At 57.2% G+C, this 17851-nt stretch overlaps 2 protein-coding genes across 7 annotated transcripts in view; one reads left to right on the forward strand and one right to left on the reverse strand.

Annotated features, from left to right (window-relative positions):
• ARHGAP23 (Rho GTPase activating protein 23) overlaps positions 1-9546 on the forward strand; it is a 75764-nt gene extending 66218 nt beyond the window's left edge. For all 6 annotated transcript variants that reach the window (XM_056126790.1, XM_056126789.1, XM_056126793.1 and 3 more), the window contains 4 exons: positions 2163-2204; positions 2498-2594; positions 4475-4506; positions 8528-9546. In XM_056126790.1, the coding sequence (XP_055982765.1) occupies positions 2163-2204; positions 2498-2594; positions 4475-4506; positions 8528-9523 (1167 nt within the window). In that variant the 3' untranslated portion in view covers positions 9524-9546. The remainder of the gene's footprint in view (positions 1-2162; positions 2205-2497; positions 2595-4474; positions 4507-8527) is intronic.
• Positions 9547-15771: 6225 nt separating this feature from the next.
• Positions 15772-17851, reverse strand: part of SRCIN1 (SRC kinase signaling inhibitor 1) — a 63442-nt gene continuing 61362 nt past the window's right edge. The window contains 1 exon segment of the mRNA XM_056126795.1: positions 15772-16515. Within this exon segment, the coding sequence (XP_055982770.1) occupies positions 16381-16515 (135 nt within the window). The 3' untranslated portion in view covers positions 15772-16380.

The raw sequence follows: 17851 nt of genomic DNA on the forward strand, positions 1-17851 counted from the left end.
TCTGCTGCAGACCACATCCCTTTGGTACTTTGGCGTGGCCAAGCTGGGGTGTGAGGAATCTCCGTTTTCCCCCTGACTAAAGAGAATGTAGAACGGCCAGCAGAGGGCGCAGTGCCCCAAACCTGAGGCTGCACCGCCCCCTCCTGGGCATTCAGGGATTTAAGTTTTGTTTTTTTTTATACTCAAGATTTTCTATTCCTGACCTGGTAGAATCACAAAACACCAGAGACAGGCCCAGGGTAGGAAAGATGCTCAACAGTGGCACACGCGTACCTCATAGGGGCAGGTCCCTGAGATCTGTCCTTGGCATGCCCCCCTCTCCCCAGTACCTTCCAGATTGGTGGTCTTGGGACCCCATGCACCCCCTTAATAATTTAAAATAATTTTTAAAAATATTTTGAAAAGACAGAACAAGAGTGCCTCTGTCAGGAGAAGTTGGCTTGGTGGAAGCAAAGGGACTGGTTGAAGAGTCACAGCCCAGAGTTTAGACCACAGCCGTGTAGCCAGCCGGTACCTTCGTCCTCCCCTGGGGGTTTGGGGGAGAGGAAGGACAGCACAGTGAGGCGATGAGAGGACTCGGTCACACTGCCTGTGTCTGGGGCTTGTCAGTCACTGTCAGCCTGACTGTGGGGTCCCAGCCCTGGGCACCTCCAGCAGGTCAGGGGAATGCAGGGGTGAGGGTAGGGGTGAGGGCAGGTTAGGGAGCCCACCCCCGACTGCAGCTCCTTTGGAAATATTTAGTTCCCCAAAACGTTGGGGGACCCCTGGGGCCCCCATGGTATGTGTTTGGGACAGCTGGGAAGAGGCAAGCTGATCCTGCAGCTCCAGCTCTAGCCCTGGAGAAGCCCCCAAGGATGCAGGTGTGTGGTCAGCTGAGGAGTCAGAACAGCAGTGAGCAGGGCGAGGAGCCCTGAGGGCGTCCCCACTTTGGGGGTGGGGGGGCCATCTGTGCCTTCTTCCTGGGCTGAGCCATGTGCCTGGCACTGAGTAAGCCTGTACTGTGGAATGAATGAATGAATGAATGAATGAATGGCTATTGAGGTGATGCCAGGCTGGGCGTTCCCACTCAGGGCTTCATTCCTGGGCAGACTGACTGATGAGTGACAGAAGCTGGCATGAGGTCTTCTGGAAAGTAACAGTCAGGTGACAGGCAGGAAAAAAGCCTTTTATCCTGGGCACCCCTGAAGCCTTCCATAGACTTTTTCTTGGGTGGGGGGGGGTCACACCGGACAGTGCTCAGGGCTTACTCCTGGCTCTGCACTCAGGAATTACTCCTGGCGGTGCTTCGGGGACCATATGAAGGTAAAAATCATATGAAATATTTCATTTTTCATCTCTTTCCATTCCTATTTTTGTTTTTCCAAAAACTTAGAATTTTTACCTTAAGGAATTTCAAATTTCACATCACAGATCTGAACGGGGCTTTCAGAAAGCCCAGCCTGCCTGCCCCTCAGGACCCTCTAAAGACCAGGGGCGGGGCAAGCTCTGAGTTGTCAGTATGGGGCCCTCAGCAGGACTGGGAGAGCAGCATTGGGGGGCGTACTACAGCTTGTGAGCTGAAGTCATGTTTATGTGTATGTACATGTGTGTGCAAACGTGCACATGTGTGTACACATGTGCACATGTGCATACATGTTTGAACATGCATACATGTATGAGTGTTTTATGTGTGGGCATGTGCATGTGTGAGAACAAGTGTATGTGTGAGCATTGTGTACATGTGTGTGCAAGCATGTATACATGTGTGAGCATGCGTGTACGTGTGGGCATGTGTGCATGTGTGTGGAAGCATGCATACATGTATGTGTGCAGGACTGTGGAAACAAGGAGCATTTCTTCTTGGGGGCGCCTGTCTGCACTCTCCAGGCCCCCAGTGGCTGCACTGTCCTTCCACACTGGGGGTCCCACCCTTTCTCTCCCTCAAGGCCTCTTATCACTATGGGGGCTCCTTTCAAGGCTCCACCCCTTCCCTCAGAGCCTTCCCTGCCGGCCAGTCTAGGCCTGGCTTTGCTAAGCAGAAGGGGGACTTTCTTCCCTGCGGGCGCTCGCCCAGCCCCACTCTCTCCCGGGCTAGGTCCACTGGACCGAGACAGTTGTGGACGTGTCCCCGTCTTCTCTCAGTCCTTTCCCCGCTAATGTTGTCTCTCCTGTCTCCTCCGCAGTCAGACTGGTTCTTCAGTGACGACGAGGACAAGGGAGAGCGAGTGAGTGACGTGGGGGGCAGCGGGGTGAGGAAGGTCCTCGTCCTGGGGGGCCCAGGCTGGTGGCGGAAACACCAAGTCCCCTTTCCTCAGGCAAGTCCAGCTTGAGGCGGGGGTGGGGGGGCGTCAGGAGCTGGCGGCCTGGTGCCCAGAAGGGCCCGTCTGAGGGGACGTGCAGCCCCTCCCCGCCAAGGGAGCAGCTTGGCCTCTGGGCTCCAGGCAGCAGGTGGAAGCTGCCCGCCGCAGGCTCCCCAGCCCTCTGCAGACACGCTGGCTGACTGCCCCTCTGTCCGTAGACCCCCGTGGATGACAAGGAGCCTCAGTCGGTGCCCAACATCGAGTACCTTCTACCCAACATTGGCAGGACAGTGCCCCCTGGTGACCCGGGATCAGGTGAGGCCCGGGCCAGGGGGTGGGGGGCTCTGCATTCCTGGGGGTCCAGAGGCTTCCCGCCCTACCCCCTGAGACTGGGCTGTGGCTCGCTCTGAGGAGGGCCTGCTGGGAAGGTCCAGTCAGTGGGGTGCCCATAGGGGCTGGCCCCTCCCCACCCCGGGTGGCGGGACTGGCTCCCCTCCTTCCCATCTCTCCCACAGCTTCTCCCCCCCCTCGGGCTGTGTTTTTCTGGGCATGTTCCTCTTTTTAATTTTTCTTCCTTTTCTCCTTCTGCCTCTCTCTCCTCCCCTGTGCGCTCCTCCCTCCTCACCCCTCCCCGCCTCCAGCGGACCTGGTGGAGATTTAAAGGGTACAGTGCAGTGTCGTGCCTCGGTCACTAACAGTGGCGGGTGATTATAAGAAGGTTGGGCAGCCCCCCGGGAGGGGCTGTAGCTCGTGACCCCTCCCGCCAGCTCCCCCTGTTCCCCTAAGCCAATGCTAGAACTTTTGGCCATCTCCAGTTATCCAGGCTGGACTGGGACAGGCACCAACCTTTCCAGACACCTCTAGAAATACTCTTTCTGCCTCAGTCACCCCTGATGGCAGGACCCCTCAGCCATTTCCAAGGCTCTGCCCCCTCCAGTCACAGCAGTGAGGACACATAAAAGGTCACCTGTCCTGGATCAGAATCATAGTACAGCCGGGAAGGCAGCAGCCTTGCACACAGCAGACCTGGTTTCAACCCCCAGCATCCCATATGGTTCCCTGAGCACTGCCAGGAGTGATCCCGAGAAATAAGACCTGAGTACTGCTAGGTGTGACCCCCCTATAAAGGGGGTGTTGGAGCAATAATGTAGTTGGTGGATTGCAGGACGCTTGCCTTCCTCTATCCCCAGCACCCTACATGACCCCCTGAACCCCACCAGGAGTAATCCCTGAGCACAGAATCAGGAGAAAGCCCAGAGAACCACCAGGTGTAGCCCAAAGGCTTAAAAAAAAAAAAAAGAAAAAAGAAAGAAAACAGAACATGGCCACGGTCCTTCTGGGCTCCAGCATAGCCCCCACCCCTGGCCCAGCTGCCCCGTGGTTCTTGAGTTCCAGCCTCTGCAGAGATGCCCATTGGCTGCTTACATAGGGGTAGGGCTGGCGAGGGGCACCCATCTCTTCTGATCACCCGCCGCAGTCCCCTGCCCTGTGTGTCTTTTGTGTGGTGCCCCCATCTGCTCTCTCACCTGGGGGTGCGGGGAGGTGGGGCGTCTAACTGCTTACCAGAGTGTGTGGGTTAACCGCCCCAGCTCACCCCAGCCTGGGAGATGAGGTCACCGCCACTGTTTGCTGGTTCCTTCTCCCCACCCCCACTCCTGTGATTTCATGATTCCGGTCCCCAAGAAGAAGAGAGGTCCCTGCTAATCAATAGGGTCATTGCCCCAAAGGCAGTAGACCTCTGGAGGTGTTTCCTGTGGCTAACTCCACCTCCTGCACCCGCCCTGCTCTGATCAGCCCCCCGCCCCATCATCCTCATCATGTCCCAGTGTGGATATGGGGGTTCATCTCCATGCCCATGTGGTCTTCATGTGTCCCACGCATCCGTGACGTGCTGTGTGTCACTGCCGTGGTGTGTGGTCTGCATCTGTATTTGACATTTTCTCTCTGGCACTTCAGTTTCAGGGCCAGGAGGGTGCGGGGAGGGGCTGGGCCCTGGACAGAGGCGGTGTGATGTCACTTCCTGCCCCCAGAGGGACAGTAATTGACGTCACTGTCTGTCCCATCCTTCCCCACGTTGGGGCCGGGAGGGGCAGGTCTCTGAACCCCTCTCTGAACCCTTTGAGGGAATTGGGCTCACGGCTCCAGCTTCCTCTGCCCTGATCCAGCCCTCATTTTCCTTTGTTTATCGCCAACAGATTCCACCACCTGCAGCTCAGCCAAGTCCAAGGTGAGTGCCAAGGCCGTAGTGGAGGCTTCCTCCCGACTAGACTGCTTTGCTCTGTGGCCAAAGAAGGCCGTTCGATGGTCATTAGAGGCCCAGTGGGCACAGCCAAGTGTCCACGGTCAGCTGAGAGGTCATTCCTGGGTAGCACATGATGAGATAGAAGATTCTGGATGTGAGTTGGGTGACCAGGAGGCAGCCTTGCCCGGGGAATGGAGCCTGAGGTCTGGGCATCCCTGGCAAGTTCCCTTCCTCCTCTGGCCCTCCTCTCTCATCTTCCTCACTCCCTGGAGGATGCCCCGATCCCCGTAAGGGGCTGACAACCCATGGTCGGATTTAACAGTCCTTGGGAGCCCTGAGCCAGCAGAAGGAAAAAAAAACAAAATCACGAATGCACCAAGGAGAGAGTTCAAAGGGTTGGGCCGTGTGGTTCCTAAAACAGGTCCCATGAGTGCTGCCACAAGTAATCTCTGAGCACTTTACAGGGAGGAGCTTCCCCAGCCTTGCCCCCGCCCCCAGTGATGAGGGGTGAGGCCTTGAGCTATCTTGCAGGCCCCATCTCCACGGTATCTAATGACAAGCTAAGGAAGCGTGTGCTGCCTATAGCCTCAGTGTAGGGGGCTCCTGGGGAGGCCAGGAGTGGGGCACCGGCTGCTAGGCATGGGGCATCTTCTCTTGGTGCCCAGGGCTTGGCCCCTCACAAGGCTGAATCCTGAACACCCCTGCTTTGTTATCCCCTAGTTTGAAATAGGAAGTGATGGCCGGGGGTGGGGGGTACAGTGATTACAGCGCAGCAGGGGCAGCTGGCAGCGTGGGGTTGCCCAAGGCTTCCTGGGTTGAGGGGACTCCCCTCATCCCTTTTTTATTCTCTGAACATGGATGGAACAGCTGGTACATGCCAGGCGCTAACCCACATTCAACTCACCCTCTCAAGGAAGCCAGCTGGGCACAGCTGGTGCAGGGAACAAGTGTACAAGCACATGTACATGTAGAGGTGGGCACAGGGTGGGGTCCCTCTCCCCAGGCTCAGCCCCTGGTGGCTGAGGGGTTGCCCTGGGGAGCAAGATTCATCTCACAGATAGTGAGAGGGCACTGGGGCTGCTGGGAAGGTGCCCGCAGGTCCTAGAGAGGGAAGGGCGGGGGGCTGCCCGACCCCCAGTGCAAACCAGGGAGGGCCAAGTGGCTCTGCAGGAGTCATACAGTCATACAATATTCCGACACCGTCCCTTCACCAGTGGAACCTCATGTCTTAAAATGTGGGCCGTGACCCCATTTTAAGAGGTACTTAAATATCAGGAGGGTCCCTAAAACGTCCACAGGTTTCTGAGTGAGCAGCGACCAAAAATGAATTCAAATCAAACACATAATGAATCGAGGTGTTTCTGGCAGCGCTAGCCCATGTTGCATTTCTCAGGTGAAAAGGGATCCTGAGTGGATAAAGGTGAAGCAACCCCATCCTGGAGAAGGGGATTTCCCAGGGCCGAGGACAGAGGCGAGAGAGAAGCTGAGAACAGAGTCCTGGGAGTGACTGATTCGGTGCTCAGGGATCACTCCTGATAGTGCTCAGGGGACCATATGTAGTCCCAGAGATGGAATCCGGATCAGCCTCGTGCAAGCAAGTGCCTTAAAGCCTGTACTGTTTCTCCAGCCCAGAGCACACTTATACTCCCACTCACAGTGGGATGAGAGGAGGAAGCGCCTCCTGAAAGGCTGAAGAGAGAGAAGACAGGCAGAGAAAGGGGAGTGGAAAACCAGGCTGAGGTGGCAGGTGGCCATGTGGCCTCTGCTGGGGTGTGGGAAAAGGCCAGGTCCCAAATCTCCCAGGGGCCAGCCTGAGAGCAGTAGCAGGGAGACACCAGTTTCAGCTTGGTCATGAGGGATTCTCAGGCAGCAGAGGGTGGCGGGATGGATGGGCTGTGGGGGACTGTCATTGTGGGGTTTTGGCTGAGGGTGGAGTTTGGGGGAAGTCAACTTGGTCCACTGTCTAGAGCAAGCTATGGTGATTCCAAGGTCGGGGGGTGGGCGCAGCGGAAGTTCTGGAGTGGATACTGCAACTGCAGCTGCACAGGGATGGGGAGGCTTCACTGAAGCTAATGGGGTTGCGTGGCTGCTCTTGGGCCTAGGGAGAATGGGTGTGGATGTGCGTGTGTGTACTTACGGACCATGAGTGCACGATGTGTGAGTGTGTGTATGTGAGTGAATGTGTGTGTATATGTATTACAACATGTGAATATGTGAGTACAAGAGTTTGTGTGTATGTGTGAGTACTGGTGAATGTGATTGTTTATGAGTATATGTATGTATATGTGTGAGTGTAAGTATGTGTATGCATGTATGAGCATGTGTGAGTATATGTGTATGAACATGTGTATGTGTACAAGTTGAGTGTATGTGTATATATGTAAGAGTGAATGTGTATATGTAAGAGTGAATGTGTGTTTGAATGTGCATATATGTATGTATAAGAGGGTGTGCTTGTGAGTCTGTCTGTGAGTGTGTGTTTGAGTCCATGTCAGTATGAGTTTGTGAATGTGTCTGTGAGTGGGTGTGTGTGAGTATATGTGTCCGAGTGGGAGTGTATGTGTCTCTGAGTGTGTCTGTGATTATGTGTGTTTGTGTCTGAGTGGGAATGTGTGTATCGGTATCTGTGAGTGGGAGTGTATGTGAATGTCTGAGTGGGAGTATGTGTATGGGTGTCTGTGAGTGGGAGTGTGTGTGTAGGTGTCTGTGAGTGGGAGTGTGTGTGTATGTGTGCGGGTATGTGAGTGGGAGTGTATGGGTGTCTGTGTGAGTGGGAGTGTTTGGGTGTCTTTGTGAGTGGGAGTGTGTGTGTAGGTGTCTGAGTGGGAGTGTGTGTGTGGGTATGTGTGAGTGGAAGTGTGTGGGTGTCTGTGTGTGTCTGGGAGTGTGTGTGTCATTGTGTGAGTGGGAGTGTGTGTGTAGGTGTCTGTGAGTGGGAGTGTGTGTGTGGGAATGTGTGTGTGTGGGTGTCTGAGTGGGAGTGTGTGTGTGGGTATGTGTGAGTGGAAGTGTGTGGGTGTCTGTGTGTGTCTGGGAGTGTGTGTCATTGTGTGAGTGGGAGTGTGTGTGTAGGTGTCTGTGAGTGGGAGTGTGTGTGGGAATGTGTGGGTGTGGGTGTCTGAGTGGGAGTGTGTGTGTGGGTATGTGTGTGTGTGGGTGGCTGAGTGGGAGTGTGTGTGGGTATCTGGGAGTGTGTGGGTGGCTGAGTGGGAGTGTGTGTGGGTGTCTGGGAGTGTGTTTGGGTGTGAGTGGGAGTGTGTGTGGGTGTCTGTGTGAGTGGGAGTGTGTGTGGGTATGTGTGTGAGTGGAAGTGTGTGTGTGGGTGTCTGAGTGGGAGTGTGTGTGGGTGTCTGTGTGAGTGGGAGTGTGTGTGGGTATGTGTGTGAGTGGAAGTGTGTGTGTGGGTGTCTGAGCGGGAGTGTGTGTGGGTGTCTGTGTGAGTGGGAGTGTGTGTGGGTATGTGTGTGAGTGGAAGTGTGTGTGTGGGTGTCTGAGTGGGAGTGTGTGTGGGTGTCTGTGTGAGTGGGAGTGTGTGTGGGTATGTGTGTGAGTGGAATTTGTATGTGTGGGGGTGTCTGAGTGGGAGTGTGTGTATGGGCGTCTGTGTCTGGGAGTGGGAGTGTGTGTGTGTGTGTTAGTGTGTGGGAGTGTGTGTGGGTATGTGTGTGAGTGGAAGTGTGTGTGTGGGTGCCTGAGTGGGAGTGTGTGGGTGTCTGTGTGAGTGGGAGTGTGTGTGGGTATGTGTGTGAGTGGAAGTTGTATGTGTGGGGGTGGCTGAGTGGGAGTGTGTGTATGGGCGTCTGTGTCTGGGAGTGGGAGTGTGTGTGAATGTCTGAGTGGGATTGTGTGTGTGTGTGTGTGTCGGTGTGTGAGTGGGAGTGTGAATGCCTGTGTGTGGGTGTCTGTGTGTCTGGGAGTGGGCGTGTCCCTGTGTCCCGGGGGCCGCGTCTCCCCTTCCCGGGCCCTCCGTCGGGGTGCCCGGGGCTGACGTGCCGTGTCCCCGCAGGGCTCGTGGGCGCCCAAGAAGGAGCCGTACACCCGGGAGATGCTGGCGATCTCCTTCATCTCGGCCGTCAACCGCAAGCGCAAGAAGCGGCGGGAGGCGCGCGGCCTGGGCAGCAGCACGGACGACGACTCGGAGCAGGAGGCGCTCAAGGCGGGCCCGGGCGGCGCGGAACCGGCGCCGGCGCCGCTGGCGGGCGCGGCGGCACCCGAGGCGCGCGGGGCGGCGGCGGCGGCGGCGGACACGCGCTCCATCGTGTCGGGCTACTCCACCCTGTCCACCATGGACCGCAGCGTGTGCTCGGGCGCCGGGGGCCGGCGGGCGGGCGCGGGCGACGAGGCGGACGACGAGCGCAGCGAGCTGAGCCACGTGGAGACGGACACGGAAGGCGGCGGCGCGGGGCCCGCGGGCCGCCTGGGGCGCCGGCCCTCCTTCAGCTCGCACCGCCTCATCCCCTGCGACACGCTGGCGCGCCGCCGCCTGGCGCGCGGCCGCCCGGACACCGAGGGCGCGGGCGCGGGCGCGGGCCGCGGCGGGCCGCGCGCCGTCGAGGGCCCGGGCTCGGCGTCGTCCAGCAGCCAGGAGTCGCTGCGCCCCCTGGCGGCCGCGGCGGCGGCGGCGCTGGGCGCGCGACCCTCGCGCCTGGAGGCGCTGCGCCTGCGCCTGCGCGGCACCGCCGACGACATGCTGGCCGTGCGGCTGCGGCGCCCGCTGTCCCCCGAGACGCGGCGGCGCCGCAGCAGCTGGCGGCGCCACACGGTGGTGGTGCAGAGCCCGCTCACCGACCTCAACTTCAACGAGTGGAAGGAGCTGGGCGGCGGGGGCGCCCCGGAGCCCGCGGGGCCCCGCGCGCACAGCGACAACAAGGACTCGGGCCTCAGCAGCCTGGAGTCCACCAAGGCGCGCGCCGCGCCCGCGCCCGCACCCGCGGACCCCGGGGCCCCGCACGGCCAGCCCCCGCGCCGCTCGGCCGCCGCCCGCCTCCACCAGTGTCTGTGACGGGGCTCCCCGGGCGCGCCCCCTTCCCGTGCCCGGCGCCCCCCCTCTCCCCAAGGTCATCTCTGTTCCCCGCACCGAATTGGGGCCGCTGGGGTCGGTGGCCGAGAAAAGGGGGTGCCTCTCTGTGCCTGCACTTAGGGACCCCCGTCGGCCGGGGCGGGGCGGTGGAGAGCCGAGACCCCCAAGTCTCGGGCTGAGAGACTGGGTGTCGCTGGCTTTTCACTTTTCCTTCTACCCCACCACCAGCTCCTGCTCCTACCGGGGGGGGGGGGGATGTGGGGATGGGGGGGTGGAGAGGGCACCTGCCTTAGGTGCGCACTGGTCTGCCCCACCCCCTTGCTGCTCTTCAGACCGGAGAAGGGGTGGTGACAGCGAGTGTCACCAGGGTTACCCCCCCATACCCACCTTTTCCCAGCCTCTAAGTCCTGGACACCCTCCCCCCGCCAAGAAAAATAAACAACAAAACCCGGCAAGCGCGTTGACTATGGGGAGTTGCTATTCCCCAGTTTGGGGAAGGCTCAGAGTCCCCCTGACTAGACTGCCCTGTTCTGTCTTGCAGGGGTGTCTGCTGCACACTCGGGCACACAGACGCCCCGCCCCCCAGTTTATCCACCTTAGGATGGCCCCAGTCAAATGCCCCTGTCTGTCTGTCTGTCTGTCTGACTCACGCACACAGCACACACCGACTCGCTGCCTGACTTGGGGTCTGAGCTGGTTCCTTTAGGATGGGCGGGACCCAGCCCCCTCCGCACCCCCCCATGTTGTAAATAGATCACGAGCCTCCCCCACACACACATACACACACCCTCACTCATTCCAGGGAAGCCCCATGGGTTGTGAACCCTGCTGCCCCCCCACAGCCCCCTCTCTCAGTACCCCTCGTTTTATGCAAAGACTTGCTGTAGATTTCTCCCTCCCCTCCCTCTTGTAAATATTGTCTCAATGTGTAACATATTATAAAGAATTTATAAGGATTTTTAAAGCTGTTTTGCTCATTTAAAAGAAGTGTTGTAACAGTGTTGGAGCCGCATGTCCCCTTCTACCGTGTGCTTTGACACACCTCTCCAGGCGACAACTAAGATTTCCCGCTTCTGAAAAGTTGTGTCTTAAAGTATAGTCTATATCTTGGAAATAAATGGCCTTCCTGGAGGCTGGAGTCTGCCTTCTTCTTGCTTGTTTTGGAGGGTGGGGTGGAGCGGGAGGGGGGTGACTGAAGGGAAGGTTGAGGCAAACTTAAACCTCCTGGCAGCTTTGTGGGGTTTCCCATCTGAGCAAGGACTTGGGCACAGAGAACCTGCTAGAAGACCCATGATCCCTGGGTTCACTCCCTAGCATTGCAGGAACACTGATGCAGCCACACAGCAATACATAGATGATTCTATTTTAGATGATTTGATTTGATTTGTATTGCTTGGGGGCCGCATCTAGCTTTGTTCAGGTGTTACTCCTGGCTCTGTGCTCAGGGATTACTCCTGGCGGTGCTGGGGGACCATACAGGATGCCGGGGATTGAACCTGGTTCAGCTGCGTACAAGACAAATGCCCCACCTGCTGTACTATTGCTCCACACCCAAATTATTTAATTTTAAAAAGAAAAGAACTACTAAGATGACCAGGCTAGCTAAAATGCAAGGGCACTAGATGGTAGTTTGAGTTCACACAAAGAAACAGTAGGATGATGATAGGGATCAGGAAAGACATTATAAAGACTTTTTTGGGGGGGGGGGGTAAATCGTTTTTGTCTTTAAAGGGCAGCTGTATAAAGAATTACTGCAAAACTGTTGACAGGCTTATGCGTAAAGATGAAGTTTGTATGACAATCATGAAGGAACAGGGAGGGAATGGGGTTACAATGAAACAAAGATTTTGTATACTAACAAGATAAATTAAAGGGGTCAGAGGGATTGTACAGCAGGTAGGATGTTTGCCTTACACATGGTTGACCCAAGTTTGATCCCTGACATCCCGTTTGGCTTCCTGAGCACTGCCAGGAGTAATTCCTGAGTGCAGAGTCAGGAGTAGCACCTGAGCATTTTGCTGGGTGTGACCCAAAAAGACACACACAAAAAAAGATTAAATTAGAGTCAGGGGCTGGAGTGATAGTACAGCTGGAGGGTGTTTGCCTTGCATGTACAGATCCGGGTTTGATCCTCAGTGCTACATATGGTTTCACAAGCCCCACCTAGAGTGATCCCTGAGTGGAGAGCCTGGAGTAGACCCTGACACCACCAGTTGTGGTCCCCCCAAAACAAGAAGATTAAGTTTGAATCCGTCTATTATATTTGGGGGCGTGGGATACCTCCAGAAGTACTCAGGGTCATTGCTCAGGAATTCATCACCTCCTATGCTCAGGGGACCATATGCAGTGTTGGGGATTGAACCCATGTAGGCCGAGTGCAAAGTGCCTCAGCCCCCATACTATCTCTCTGGCCCTATTTATAGTGTGTGTTTTGGTTTTGGGGGCCACACTGGAGGTGCTAGGGGTAACTCATGACTTTGCACTCAGAGATCACTCCTGGCGCGGCTTGGGGAACCTCAGGTGCTGAGGATAGAATCCAGGTCAGCGACATGCAAGTCAAGTGCCTTACCTGTAGTACTGCCACTCTGGCTCCATCCACTTGTCAGTTAAAGACCCCCCCCCCCACACACACACTTAAATGTGCCATGCTTCCAGAGTTGGTCCTGCTTCCTAGTGGCACTTTTCATCATGGCTCTAGATTTCACTCAGTCATTGCCTTTGCTTTCTCAAAGTGAGAATGGGGGCCTCCCTGCTAGACACTGAACCTCATCCCATGAGCAGCGGTGGGGAGGGGACATCCTCTGACTCTGGCAGGATGAACTGACTGCCAGCCCAGCACAGTTCCTGGTACTTGATCTCGACCTGTCCACAAGTGAACGTTTGTGGCTCGGTGGCAGAGCACAGGCTTCGTATGTGAGAGGCTCTGGCTTTCACCTTTGGCACCACCAAATTTTTTTTGGGGGGGGGGGGCTGAAAAAGCACATGAGGTTTGGCCAGAGGGCTGCTTGGCAAGGAGCTCAGAGATATGGCTCAGTGATAGAGTGCCAGCCTGGCCAGCAGGAGGACACTGAGTTCAATCTCCCCTACTCTGCACTTGAGGAATCCCTGGGACCAGACAAAAGTGCTATTTCTTTTGTTTTTGTTTATGGCCCACACCTGGGGTTACTCAGGGCTTACCCCTGGCTCTTAGCCCAGGAACCACTCCTGGTGGGCTTGGAGGACCAGAGGGGGTGCCGGGAATCAAACCCGGGTCAGCTGCCTGTGAAGGAAGCACCCTCCTGGGCACACTTCCACTTCGACCCCTTAAGGGCTATTTCTGGTGTACCAGGATCAGATTATGTGAGCTCTGATCAAATAAATGACGACAAAGAGAAGGGAGTGGTGGGAGCAACTAGTACAGCAGGTAAGGAACTTGCCTTGCACGCAGCTGACCTGGGTTCAAGCTTCTTCATCCCCTGAGCACCACCAGGACTGATTCCAGAGTGCAGTTAGGAGTAACCCCTGAGCACTGCCCAGTCTGTCCCCCAAACTAAAAAATTGAAAAAGAATTTTAAAGAAGTAAACTAAAAGTCTCTTTCTCAGTCACCTAGATGCACACGATGCTGGCAGCTCCTCACCGGCAGAGGGGAGGCGCTGAGCACTGTTAGTCCACCTTGGCGTGGACTTGCACCTTAGAAGAGGCTCTGACTTTCACCTTTGGCACCACCATTTTTTTTTGGGGGGGGGTGAAAAAGCACATCCAGGATTCCCTCCTAGCCCTGGTGGGCAGTAGCGCCCCCCACACTCCTCCTGGGCCCGGGATATACGTAGGGCTAATCGCTGCTTGGGGTTCCCTAACTTTCATCCCACCCAGTCCAGCCCTTTCCAGGGTGAAGGGGGAAATAACGAGACAGCAGGTAGGAGATCCAGGAGAGGAAAAAGAAACCAGTTTTATTGAAGCCCCAAACACTCGGCTAGAAAAACCGAAAAGGAAAGAGAGCAGGGAAGTGGGGAGAAGAAAAAGGACATTAAAAAAGAGACAGAAAACACAGCAACCCTTTCCATTTAGAAATTGTCAAGTTACACCGACAGAGGTCACAGAATATCCACAGAAGCTGCCACTGCTACACCAACACGGGCCCTACAGGGGTGACAGGGTGAGGTGCGGGGTCAGGCCCGCGGGACCCCACTGGGAGCCCCTGTCCGAGCCTCGGGCCTGAGGCTCCCGGGGAAACAGCATATTGTGGCAGGGGTGGGAGAGAAACCCCCCATGCGAGTAACACAGCACAGTGGGTGGGGGCTGGGGGGCCAGGTACAGGGGTCCCCCCAGATGTCTTAGTTTTCTCTTGGTCAAGCACACACTGATGGACGGAGTAGCGAGGCGCATGCAGCTGGGGAGGCACGTGCTGTGGGCTTGGAGAGGACCTGAGGGGTGCTGGGGAGGGCAGCCGGGGCAGGTGGGGCAGGGAGATGGTGCACACGCACACACGTAGGCTCGCGCACACGCACACGCGCACACACACGTGCACGCTCACAGCCTCCACGCACAGCCATTCACACATGATAATACGTTACGTATATTATCATCTGCACACCTGACGCGGTCCCAGGCAGGCTGCACGCACTGAGTGCACACACGAGTGGGTGGGAGTGGTCACGCGCGCGCACACACACACTCACACGCGCGCGCATGCACACGTACCGCGCGAGCACACACGCACGCACACGGAGGCGGCACGCTCCTTGCAAAGCCTCTCAGCCAGAAAATGTGCAGGAACCAGAGTGAAAGATGCGAATCCCACGGGGCTCCACGTGGGGGGCGGGGCGGCAGGGCGGGCCGGGCACGTGGCTCCCTCCCCCCGCCCCTCGTGGGTGGAAACCTCCTCCCCACCTCTCCCCCACAAAGGGACAGTCAACTCAGGACAGTGACAGTGGGGGGCACACATTCAGATCACTGGGCTGGGGGCAAGCGAAAAGTAGCAAGCAAAGAGTAAAGGGGCGGAGGGGGACGGGGACATCACTCCCCCTTCCCCGCCCAAGCCAGGGTGGGTGGGGTCTCTGTACAGCCAATCAGGTCAAAGCGCGTCACCGCCCCACCCAAGCCAGGCCCGTGTGCCCGCCCTCCTGCCCCTCCCCCGCCCTAACAGCGGCCAGGAGGGAGCCGTGCTTCCTTTTTTTTTTCCTTTTTTAAATATTTATATATATTTATATTACGTATATTATATATATAATATGTAAATATATTTTTAAAACAATATAAAATGTTAAGACACTTCACTTAAATGTAAAGAGTTGCCTGCAATTAAAAGTAATTGCATCATTTATGAGGTCCTTTTTTTTTTTCCAGGATTTTTTTTTTTCAGGAGGGGCTTTTTTTCCCCCTCTTTTGTTATTTTTCAAAAAGGCTTGCTTGCCTTTGTACAAAAATGATCCAAAGCTAGGAAACAAGGATGAATCAACCAAAAAAAAAGAAAGAAAAAAAGAAATGAAGAAACCCAACCCAGTTTCCCCCTCCCCAGAGTCGACAGCTCCCCCGGCCCTCCCCAAGCACCACTTCCGGCAGGCCCCGGATGGAGGCGGCTCCCCCATCCATCTCCTTTCTGTGCTTACTAGGGGAAACTGACTCCTACAACTCCACTGTGCTTCCCCACACTTTGTGCTGCAACCAGCAACCCTGCTGCCTGGGGGAACGCCCCATCTCCTCTGGACCCCTCTCCTCCCCCTGCTAGGCTTCACTGTCCTCTCTGGGTGGGTGCTGCAGGGCTGGGTCCAAAATCAGCCTCTCCTCCCCCTCGGGGCCCAGTGGGAAGCCTCACAGCCCAGGGCCTGGGGGGATCACCAGCTCCCCACTTAAAAGCACCCCTTCCCTGAAAGATCTGAGATAGGAGGGTGAGAGGCCAGATCCCCCGACTGTAGGATTGATGCTGTCCTGGCTACCCTCCACCCTAGCCCCTTTCCTTTTGTCCCATTTCCCTCACTGCCAGACCCTTCCCACCGGCCAGGCCTCAAAATCTAATTCTCTAGGCCCCGCCTTCAATAAATAAGGTAAAGTCCGTGTAAGTGCTAAATCAGGGAACTAAACGTACAGAACACCTCTCCCGGGGCTGCCCTCTCCCAAGTCAGGATGGCGGCTCCCCAACAGTCCCAAGGGCCTCTTTTCCTTGCCCTCCATCCCAAGCAGTTCCTCCCCTTGGGGAGCCCCATGAAGCCCACACCCTTCCCCCAGGCCCAAATTCAGGAACCTCCCGCCCAGCCAGGGGCCCCTCAGGCAGGGAGCCCAGAGTTCCATCACTTCCAGGCTCCAGGCGGGAGGGCTGGGGCACCTCCAGGGCCAGTCTCCCAGCAATGCACCCCATTTTGCAGCCAATCCATTGTCCGGGGAGTCCTGTGGGTAGGTTTCCGAGGAAGGGGAGAGGGTGTCTCTGCGCTCCAAGGCTCCGTGGCTCAGTTGTTTGAAGAGCTCTTGGGAAGGTCAGGGAAGGCGGGTGGGAAGGAGGGCGGGGACTTGGGGATGGACATGGAGGAAGAGTGGGGGAGAGAAAGGCAGGGATAAGGACCGGAAGAGGGCCCTTCCGGAACAGGAAGTCAAGGGAAGGTGGTGTGTTTTGGCTTTTAGTTTGACTGTTTTGTCTTTTACTTTTTTATTAAAAAAAAAAAAAAGATAATTGAAAGAGAATGCTTTCAAAAAAACCAAAAACACCCCCAGGGGATGGTATATAGGGGGGGGCCATGCCTGTGGCCCACCCTAAGGAGGGTCCTGGAGAATGGGGTGGGGTGTGGGGAGATGAGGGGACAAAGTGCAGGGGGAGAGATGGCAGGGGTGAGGGGGGACAGGCTGGGGTGGGAGTGTGAGGGGCCTTCTAGAAGGAGATGGAAGAATTCCTCGCCCCAAAGGAAGTCAATACGGGAATGGAGGTTCTGGAAGCCGAGGGCTTTTCTGAGACTGGGCTCGAGGTCTCATTCGACCCGCTCATTTCTTTAGATGGTTTAGTGGCCTGGAACAAAAACAGGGGTCAGGGGTCAGAGAGAGGAGGGAGAGCCTTCGTGCTGGCCCCCCGGAAGTGTTAAAAAGGAGAAGCAACCCGAGGGGTCACCAGAGAGAGTGGCCCCGGAGACAGGGGAGGGGGGCCAGACAAGGGCAGAAAGGGGGGACACGAAGGGGGTGGGGCGAAGGAGCCGGGACCTGGGTGCGAGGCCCGCGGTCACTGGGCGGGGAGTGAGAAGGCGGAAGAGGCCAGAGGCGCACGCACAGGGGGACCAGCCCGGGGCGGGCAGACAGGGTGATGGGGGAGAGGCAGGGGAGGAGAAGGGGGGGGAAAGAAGAAGGGAAAAGTTAGCTGCCATGGGGTGCCGGGGAGCTGGGGAGGGCCCCCCCCACTGCCAGCAGCCCAGCCAGGCCTCCTCTCCACGCTGGCATGTTCTGCTGCGGGCACTTTCCTAAGGAGAAAAGGCCACGCCCTGGCCTCAGTGGCCACCAAGGAGCTATGCTGGGGTGAGCAGGAGCCCCCTGTAAGCAGAAGGCACTTGAAGGACACAGGGTCCCTAACAAGGGAGCCAGGCATTCCTTGGCCTTGCTGAAGGAGGGACACGGCCTGGAGACTCATGGATGGGGTGCTGGAGGGGGGCTCCCGCCACCTCCCTCCAACCTGGGTCCCACAAAGCCCTCTTGGGGTCAATGGGGAGCCCTGACATCTCTGCTTTGCTCCCCACACCGTACCCGCTGCCTGTGTGTCCCCCTTAGGAGAAATCAAGGTGAGCCCCAGGGACCCCTTCATCACTGCGTCCTCTGCCCAGTGCCACCCTGTGCTGGACTGGCCCTGCTTGGGGCCTCCAGCCCCCGGCCCGGAGCTGAATTCCTTTCCTCACCAGCAGAAATGAGTCAGCGGCAGAACCTGGTCCAGGATGCCCAGGGCCGTGGCAACGCACGCAACACATGCAGAAGCTGCCAGTGTGCGCGGCCCCGACTGACTCCCCGAGTCTCCCGGCCAGGAGAGGCGCCCCCTCCCAGAGCCCCAGCAAAGATTCCCGGGGTGCACTGTGAGTGTCTGCGCTGAAAATTTCTTTCGGGCAGCCCTTGCTCTGAAAGCCTCACCACAAAGACAGCCAAGACCCATGTCTCTGAGGCTGGGAAGCCCAGCAGTACCCTGTGTCACCTCTGCCTGGGACACAATCCCAGAGTGCCCTGTGTCCCCTCAGGCTGGACAGCATCCCACAGTGTCCAGTGTCCCCTCAGGCCAGAACAGCGTCCCACAGTGCCCTGTGTCCCGGGGGGGGGGGGGGGGGAGGAGGGGTGTCTGGCTCTGACACCTGCTCCAAGCCCTTCCCCAAGAC

The sequence above is a fragment of the Sorex fumeus genome, unplaced genomic scaffold, assembly GCF_029834395.1.
Source record: "Sorex fumeus unplaced genomic scaffold, SorFum_2.1 ptg000063l, whole genome shotgun sequence".
Lineage (NCBI taxonomy): Eukaryota > Metazoa > Chordata > Mammalia > Eulipotyphla > Soricidae > Sorex > Sorex fumeus.